Source organism: Salvia hispanica, chromosome 2 (assembly GCF_023119035.1).
Source record: "Salvia hispanica cultivar TCC Black 2014 chromosome 2, UniMelb_Shisp_WGS_1.0, whole genome shotgun sequence".
Lineage (NCBI taxonomy): Eukaryota > Viridiplantae > Streptophyta > Magnoliopsida > Lamiales > Lamiaceae > Salvia > Salvia hispanica.
The window spans coordinates 17,256,769-17,265,393 of record NC_062966.1 but is presented as its reverse complement, the minus strand read 5'-3'; the positions used below and the strand labels follow the sequence as shown (position 1 = coordinate 17,265,393).

At 34.4% G+C, this 8,625-nt stretch overlaps 2 protein-coding genes and 1 non-coding gene across 4 annotated transcripts; 2 read left to right on the top strand and 1 right to left on the bottom strand.

Annotated features, from left to right (window-relative positions):
* Positions 1–20: 20 nt before the first annotated feature.
* LOC125206388 (protein FAR1-RELATED SEQUENCE 5-like) lies at positions 21–1,600 on the bottom strand. The gene is made up of 3 exons (XM_048105649.1): positions 1,344–1,600; positions 590–835; positions 21–529 (listed from the first exon to the last, which is right to left on the bottom strand). The coding sequence occupies exons 1-3, from the start codon at positions 1,366–1,368 to the stop codon at positions 21–23; spliced, it is 780 nt and encodes a 259-aa protein (XP_047961606.1). The 5' UTR covers positions 1,369–1,600.
* Positions 1,601–2,195: 595 nt separating this feature from the next.
* Positions 2,196–2,269, top strand: TRNAV-AAC. Its single transcript has one exon. It is a non-coding gene; the product is annotated as a tRNA-Val (tRNA).
* A 1,861-nt stretch (positions 2,270–4,130) lies between these two features.
* Positions 4,131–7,691, top strand: LOC125203187 (E3 ubiquitin-protein ligase XBAT33). Of its 2 annotated transcripts, XM_048101495.1 has the most exons (11): positions 4,131–4,252; positions 4,517–4,695; positions 4,768–4,827; positions 5,039–5,110; positions 5,221–5,393; positions 5,779–5,939; positions 6,024–6,082; positions 6,202–6,248; positions 6,334–6,477; positions 6,562–6,653; positions 6,905–7,691. In XM_048101495.1, exons 2-11 carry the CDS (start codon positions 4,519–4,521, stop codon positions 7,468–7,470), a joined length of 1,551 nt encoding a protein of 516 aa, XP_047957452.1. In that variant the 5' UTR covers positions 4,131–4,252; positions 4,517–4,518; the 3' UTR covers positions 7,471–7,691. The 2 variants fall into 2 exon arrangements, with proteins under 2 accessions (XP_047957452.1, XP_047957451.1); XM_048101494.1 differs by lacking the exon at positions 4,131–4,252 and having other exon boundaries at positions 4,383–4,695.
* Positions 7,692–8,625: the final 934 nt, after the last annotated feature.

The window sequence follows — 8,625 nt, the reverse complement described above, 5'->3', positions numbered from 1 at the left end:
TTTATCAACTGAAATATAATTTAATCAGCAAAAAGTATCATTTTATGTCTATTAGCAACAAAAGTAATATACCTGTTAGTGTTGTATGTTGAATCAAATGAAATTACATCTCCAAACATATGATAATTTCGTCTTGAAATAGCATCAGCCCAGAAGAGTCTAGTTAACTTTCCATGAGATCCTATCTCAATTTCATAATAGAAGGCATCAGATGATTCCTTTTGAGAACGCATATAATCAAAAATCATTTGAGCATCTGAACCATCAATATTGGACATAATATCACGATAACCATTTCTAATATCAATAATATCACATCCAACATTTTCAGGTCCACCCATTATCTCCTTCAAAAGTTTGAATGTGAGAGTGGGACCAATATTACACCTGCCACAATCCTCCATAAACCTCCGATGGATAGGATCCAGATTGCGATTGGCCATCATAAAATGCCTATGCTCATCCGCAACCATTAAGTGATTATGATACTCAACAAACTGATAAACCTCATATCCTCTGCTCTTGCCATCTGAATAATATCTCAAATTGAGCTTAACAAGACATTCACACCTAAATGATCGACACCTACGCTTTTTAAAAGACACTTCAGTTGATTGGGATGCATGACCAGGTATAAAATTCTTAGAGCCTTGTCTGTTGCAAGCCAAATACTGCCACTTAGTAATACCTTGAACTGATTTGTTACCCATTTTACGAATGCCAAAACCAACTGAACGAGCATAATGTTCATAGAAACCAACTGCTTCTACTAATGTATTGAATTTCATACCAATCATTGGCTTCAAAGCATCATCACAAACAGGAATGTACATACCTACAAATCAGTAAAAGTATCATTTTATCATAGTATCATTTTATCATAATATCATTTTATGCAGTAAAAATATCATGTTATGCAATAAACCTATCATCACAAACAGGAATGTAAATACCTACAAATCAGTAATAGCATCATTTTATCATAGTATCATTTTATCATAGTATCATTTTATCCGACAAAACTATCATGTTATGCAGTAAACCTATCATCACAAACAGGAATGTACATACCTACAAATCAGTAATAGTATCATTTTATCATAGTATCATTTTATCATAATATCATTTTATCCGACAAAACTATCATATTATGCAGTAAACCTAACATTTATAAGCCAAAAGTATCATTTTAACACATAATCGACAATACATAATATAATCAAATAAGAATTTCAGTACATCAGAAACATAAACCAATCAACAACTAATATTAATCTAAAATCAAATTCAATACATGAATATGAACACAATCAATAAGCTAAGTAATAGATAATGATTGTTACCTTCGTTATTTGCTACAGATTCCATCGAAGCAAATTTTCACAGCAATTGAAGAGGTAATCAATGAAAATAAGAACGCAAAATTGAAAACATCTTCCCGATCACAATTATGGAAACAAAATCTGGAGAATACGGAATAATGAAACAAATCGAAGAAAATCTGGAGATGTTGAAATAAAATAGGCGAGAAATATGGAAGATGAAGATGAGAGAATCGATCTTAATTGTGAAGATGAAGATGAAGGAGAGAATTGAGTTCAAAAAGGATGAAAGCGTGATTCGCGCGTTTGGAGTAGAATTCAGAAATTAAATGAGGAAATTACATTTTTACCCCTCTGCGCCTTTTTTATAAGTAAATCTAAGTTTGAATCTCAACCACAAGATTATCAAATATGTGTGGTCCAGATTTGGTTATAGAGTTATTATGTGATTTGGGGGTTATGATATGATCACATCCCTATATATATATATATATATTACACTTTTTTTTTAGTTTGTCCAATAAAAGATGTTATATTTCTCTTTAAAAAAAAATAAAAAAATTCTCTCTCATATTAATATAAATATATTAAAAAAAATTCAATTTAACACAAAGTAATACTCATACCATTATCTGAGTATGACATCTTCTAGGATATATTGTTATATGGATTAATAAATCATTTGTTTACTTTATACTACTACCAGTATTTTGAATTATTTAGTGCTACAGTGCTATGCTTCCACTCCCTTGGGTTGGGGCTTGCTTTTCTAAACGTCAAGTCAATTACTCAGTTGTAGACTTGGAATTTATTTTCTATGAAGAGATCAGTTCATCTAATAATAAGGGAACTGGAGTGCTACTTAGTATAATTGGTTTCGTGGTGTAGTTGGTTATCACGTCAGTCTAACACACTGAAGGTCTCCGGTTCGAGTCCGGGCGAAGCCACTTATTTTTAAATTAATTCGAAATTTTTTATTATATCCATACTATAAATTCTATCAATTTTCCTTTATTTGCAATTTATTTTAATAATTATCAATGAAGGGCGTTACAAAGCATAATTCATGCGAATTAAGTAATACATATATTGCCCTTTTAGTCTTAAAAAATAAATACTATAAATACCTTTAAAATGTAGTCATTTTTATTTTTGAAAAATAAATCCATGCGCTTACGCTTTTTTCAAATCAAATAGTAGTGGTAATATTTTTATATTTAAACCACCTACGATAACTATAATATAATTAAACTAATTATTATTAATATTACAAAATATAAATAAAAATATATATGCAAATAACACGTCCAAAGGGGGTCTGTCAAATGTAATCTTTAATTGATTTTTTAACAAAGGTTATCCAACTTGCAATCATTTAAAATGATTGTGTTTAATTCACATTTGTTACGTTTTTATCTTGAACTAAATCTTAAGTATTTCGAAACAACAAAACTTTTTAATGGACACTTTCTAGGTGGGGATATTTAATTGTAATATTAATAAAATACTCCCTCCGTTTCATAGTAATAGGGGCGTTTTTCCATTTTCGTCTGTTCCATAGTAATAGAGTCATTTCCCTTTTTAGTAAAAGTCACCACATTTTTCCACACTACTTTACTCTCTCTTCATCTCTCTATCTTTTTTATTTTCCACTTTATTTTCTCTTTATTTAACTCATCTAACATACTTTTTCTTAATCTCCGTACCGAAAAGTTTTGCCTCCACTACTATGGAACAGAGAGAGTATCTTACTGTAATTGTAAGACACTCTGGAGGGCAAGACCATTTGGTGGGAACAAAGACATGACAGAGAGCCATGCCCTAGTTCGAAACACAAATTCCCAATCTTATGGCTTCTTGCTAACTCACTTCACTTGCCCCATTTCACTCCCAATTTTAGTTCTTTTGTTCCCATAATAATTATTGCTCCACACATATCTTGCCTCCCAAGCACAGACTGCATTACTCCTCAATCCTCCACTTTTTGATTGATTCACTTACACAAATCTTTTATTTTTTAAACTTAACAACATATACTACCATATGTAACAACGACAAAAACTCAAAAATTAGTACTCCAGTTATTTTTCCCCACGAGATTTAACATTTCAATAAATTTGAAATATAAAAATTAAAAAGCCAATTAAGGATGATGGGTTACTTTTTATGGGGTAGTGGAGAAATTGTTTAGAGAACAAGTAGTTGTCGTGTTACCAACTTGTCTCTTGCAGCAGAACTTCAATAGTTTATCGTGATAAATGAAATCATAGAAGTCTGGATTATTTATTTCTTCCTGATTTCAAGGATAAAGAGAGATCAATGTCCCACTACACTGAATAAGTACCATATATCTAAGAAATAGCCTCTAAAAAGTATAGACTTGATGAATTTTATAAGCTACCAACTTTAATCTTTTTTAGCATCACCACATAATTCAATTTTCAAGCTCATTATTAATTGGTCATTTAATGACATCTTGAATAAGTCTAACAAGCATTCATACTTGATCACTATCTTAGCTACACATGCATGCTGTTCAATTTAATTATTAAAATTTGTTATATTTCATAAATCTATAAGAAAATTAGTTCACACGTTGGAGACGTTGACAAGTGTCCTCTATTTTGTTCCTCACTTTGCTATCTCGATGGTATTGGAATTTTAATAGGGAGAAGAAAAAGTAGTCTTTTATTCCAAAGAAGATTAAACATGTAAGTGTGTACTAACTTTGTTACAAAAATACAAAAGTGAAAGCCCCCAAAAAACATTAAAAAAAAAAAGGAAAACAAGACATCCTTCTTTTTTTTTCCTCTTTTCAGTTCCCACAATGAAGAGGAGTCCCAATCAATTATACTCCACCATTGGAGCACAACTTTCACTCTCAAATTTTACTACTCCTGCTTTTGGAAGGTGAAATAGCGATAAAATTGGTAATTGTTGGATTCATACTCTCAATGAATTCAGTTAATCTATGGATATTTAAGAGTAGTTTTATTCAGTTTGTTGCTTTAAGAGGAAAAAAGGAGAATGGTATAATGACAGTTGACCTAATTTATGCAATCATGTTTCTTCAATTATAATTATAACTCTCCTCAGTCCTCTCCAACACCAGACAAAACCATCACCACGTACACGATCTTTTACAAAGATTTAGAGAGAGAAATATTAGTGAATCCTCAATCTTTGTCGACCAGGAATGGGGAATTCGTTTGGCTGCTCAGCTTCAGGAGAAAGATTGGTCTCCGCAGCGAGAGATGGGGATTTTGTTGAGGCGAAGATGCTTTTGGATTGCAATCCGCACCTTGCAAAGTACTCAACTTTCGGTGGCTTGAACTCTCCTCTTCATTTCGCTGCCGCCAAGGGCCACAACGAGGTTTTACTTCAATTCTACCCCTTCAATTATTCATTTCGTTTGATCTTGATTCGAGGATGATTGGATTCTCAGATTGTGGCATTGTTGCTACACAACGGGGCTGATGTCAATTCAAGGAATTATTGTGGACAGGTGAACAAATTTCTCTATTTTGGGAAAGATTATTACGTTCGTAAAGTTAAATTTCTCTATTCAATAAATGACTTTAAATCAACTGTGGTGTGAATTTGACTTGTTAAACAGTACCCCACTATATGTAGATACTTTAATTAGGAAGTTTGATTGATGAATGAATGCTGCTGGATCTATGTTAAATTGTTGTCTTTAAATACCATATATGCAGACAGCTCTGATGCAAGCGTGTCGATATGGACATTGGGAAGTTGTTCAAACTCTTCTTCTCTTTAGATGCAATGTGAGTATTTCAGCTTTATGGTTTACTTATCCTACAATTTTCAAGATTTAGTTGATGTTCATAGAGAGTCTATACTTATCTATGATGTCCTGTGTTCTCGGATACTTCAGGTTACTAGAGCAGATTATCTTAGTGGAAGGACTGCTCTCCATTTTGCAACTGTCAATGGACACGTGCGATGCATGCGATTGGTGCTCAGTGATTTTGTTCCAAGTGCTCTGTTCGAGCCTCAGAATGCCCAAACAGTTAGTGACGGAAGTGATGGTTCTAATAGTAAAACCAGGTACATAATGAGGTTTTTGTGTTTTTCATCCTCCACTGTGACTTTTATCTTGGCCATCACTTGTCAAAATGGAAACGGAAACGGAAACTAAAGCAAGTGGTAGATTATACTGCTTTGATAATATCTCAACTGGGTTGGAAAGGTAGAAATGAATTTCCTTCAAATAATGAACACAATGAAATGATCAACTTGGTACCTTACTTAAACTTTAGGAAATTTTGTTAGTTAAAGATTTATCTATTACATGGGTCATGCACTCCCACATGTAACTCTAGTTTGATCAGGATCTGAAACTGAAAACATGCTTCTTCCCCAACTACAAGCTTGAAATGAGCTATAAAGCCTAAACCTGTTCTTATCGAATATTTTCCTTTCTACATGGCAGTGCTCTCTCTAAGTTTGTAAACAAGGCTGCAGATGGTGGCATTACTGCTCTTCATATGGCTGCGTTGAATGGATATTTTGACTGTGTTCAGCTCCTACTTGACCTTCATGCCAGTGTATCAGCCGTAACATTTCATTATGGCACATCGATGGATTTGATAGGTATATTCCATGGCCACATATAGCTCACTTCCATAAAATTTTCTAATTTGTCACTTTACATCGATTTCTATCTGTATTTTATAGGGGCTGGGAGCACTCCTTTGCACTATGCTGCATGTGGAGGACATATAAAGTGCTGCCAGGTGATGATAGTTCACCCCCATTAATTTTTTAATACATGCTAGTAATTCTATGCCATAGTTTCTTGGTATTGACTGCTTACATGTAATATGTTACATTTACACTTTCTCTACTTTTGCAGATCCTTCTTGCTAAAGGTGCTAGTCGTTTGTCGCTGAACTGCAACGGGTAATTTACCTGTGTATATGCTCTTTTGCACACTGGTCAATTAAGTTTTTCCTTGCTAAAAGTAACAGTGTATACACTGTTTCAGATGGCTGCCTATTGATGTTGCAAGGATGTGGGGGCGTCATTGGCTTGAGCCACTGCTGGCGCCTAATTCTGATTTGCCACTCCCAACTTTTCCACATTCTAATTATTTATCACTTCCACTACTGAGTGTCCTAAATATAGCTAGGTAAATCATTATTTATTTAGCAGCTGAATTCCTTTTCTGCTTATCAATTTTTCTTTATACTGAGTAGTGTGGCACTTGCTGCAGAGACTATGGATTGCAATCCTCAGCTACTGGGTCAGATGATACGGATATCTGTGCTGTTTGCCTCGAGAGAGCTTGTAGTGTGGCTGCTGAAGGTTAGCTGTCTCCTTACCTGGATATTTTCTCCTGAATCATATGCACCTGTTATGCATTTTTTTATTAAGTGGTCGTCATTTTGGATTGATCCCTTTTGCTTGTAGAAGATTTGAAACTTGACTATATGTTGCCATTTACTGTGAAATCTTTGATTAATATGCTGTGTGAGTTACACATGTGAGACAGAAGATTCCAAAATTTTGATATATTTCCCTGATTTACTTGTGGTTTTTATGTTATTTGCTTTCAGGATGTGCACATGAACTGTGTGTAAGATGTGCTCTCTACCTTTGCTCAACCAGTAGCATTCCTTCGGAATCTTCAACACCTCCTGGTTCCATTCCTTGCCCCTTCTGCCGGCACGCCATTCTATATTTTGTCAAAATACCCGGTTCTTCATCTAAAGACATAAAACTGCCCTTATCCCTTGGCTTATGCACCCCCTGCATGCTTCATCCAAGAGAACGTGAGCAGGACACCACATCAGAGGTTGCTGGCTCACCTGACAAGAGGAAGAATCGTGTTGCCTCTGTCTCCTCAGATATGTTCTGTCCGGTCACTTGTAGTCTGTTTCCCTCGGTGACTATCCCGTTGTGTACATGCAACGAAGGCCCTTGCCCTGATTTTGATTCCAGAGAAAGAGAACCTCCAGAAGAGTCTCCTCCTCCTCCTCCTCATCATCATCCACAGCCTGAACCAAGGGAACGGGAAAAACTGGAGGGGGTGAGATCAGAGAGAACGACATGTTCGAATATGTTCTGGGGTAGAAGAAGCTGCAGTAGGGAGAATCAATGCAATGCAGAGATCAACGCATGAATGCTTTGAATTGGTAAATACTATTGTGGATTTTGATTCTGGGATTGAGATGGTAGGCCTTAGTTTTTGGTTTCTTACACTTGTATTTCTGGTTGGTAGACAGTTTGATAGGTCTGTAAAGAAATTTGGTAGGACAGAATAGGATTGAATATGTATCAGTGTGGTTGAATTATTAGTGGTTGGAATTTATGTAAGTAAGAACCACGATACTTGATGATTCACTGACTGTTATCTTCCCTAAAACTCGATAATTAGAACAGTAAGCACATATCTGTAGATTACTTTAGTGGCGTTGATCTTTATTATGCTTTCTCCTAAGCTAGATTAACAATCTGCTCTCGTCAATAGGAATTCCCTATTTGTCCTTGATGAAGTGTTTCATTTCAAAATTTTATTGTAAATTTATGCCCATTTCTTTTTATCCTACCTTTGTAATTAACACAATATTTTACTTAATCAAACTTTTGCAAACTTCCTTCATATACAAGATTAAGAAGATACACGGATAAGAGCGTGAATTAACTGAATTTTACTCCTTACATCCCAAGTTACTTGAGTCATATTCCATTTTGGATTATCCCAAATTACTCGAGTCATTTTTTTTTGCTAAAAACAAAACATCTAATCTCACATACTTTATTCTTTCTTTTACTTTACTCTCTATTATTTCTCTTACTTCATCTACTTTATTTAACTCACTAAACACAACTTTCTTAAATCTCGTGTGCCGAAAAGAAACGCCTCAAGTAACGTGGGACGGGGGGAGTACCAGAAAGAGGGAGATTATGAGAATATGCAAATAGGAGACAATATATTCACGATAGGAACTTTTAAAAGAAATCTATGAATGCCAAAATTCTAAATCATGCCTAATGGCTAATAAGTAGTAGTAACATGCAGTTATGGCATGAGATTGTTACAAAATGAATGTTTCAAAGGGTTGTTAACCATGGTAGTAGTCCTGTTAGTAGAAAACTAGTAGTACTTAAGAGTTACTAGTTACCAAAGATCAACAAAACATAAATGAACCTTATTTTATATCTAATGAAACTGAATGATTAGATTTCAAGATCAACTCTCTAGTCTACCATGATGGGTGCATGTACAGGTAAAAACTTCAAAGTGAGTAACAGCAAGTTTTCCAATTGAAGTATA

Coding starts and splice junctions, on each gene's coding strand:
- LOC125206388 (XM_048105649.1), bottom strand. CDS start 1,368: ATGGAATCTGTAGCAAATAACGAAG. Junction 836..1,343: donor ATCTGTAGCAAATAACGAAG/GTAACAATCATT, acceptor ACTGATTTGTAG/GTATGTACATTCCTGTTTGT. Junction 530..589: donor TGAAGTGTCTTTTAAAAAGC/GTAGGTGTCGAT, acceptor GATATTATTCAG/ATGGCAAGAGCAGAGGATAT.
- LOC125203187 (XM_048101495.1), top strand. CDS start 4,519: ATGGGGAATTCGTTTGGCTGCTCAGCTTCAGGAGAAAGATTGGTCTCC. Junction 6,478..6,561: donor AGTGTCCTAAATATAGCTAG/GTAAATCATTAT, acceptor CACTTGCTGCAG/AGACTATGGATTGCAATCCT. Junction 6,654..6,904: donor TTGTAGTGTGGCTGCTGAAG/GTTAGCTGTCTC, acceptor ATTTGCTTTCAG/GATGTGCACATGAACTGTGT.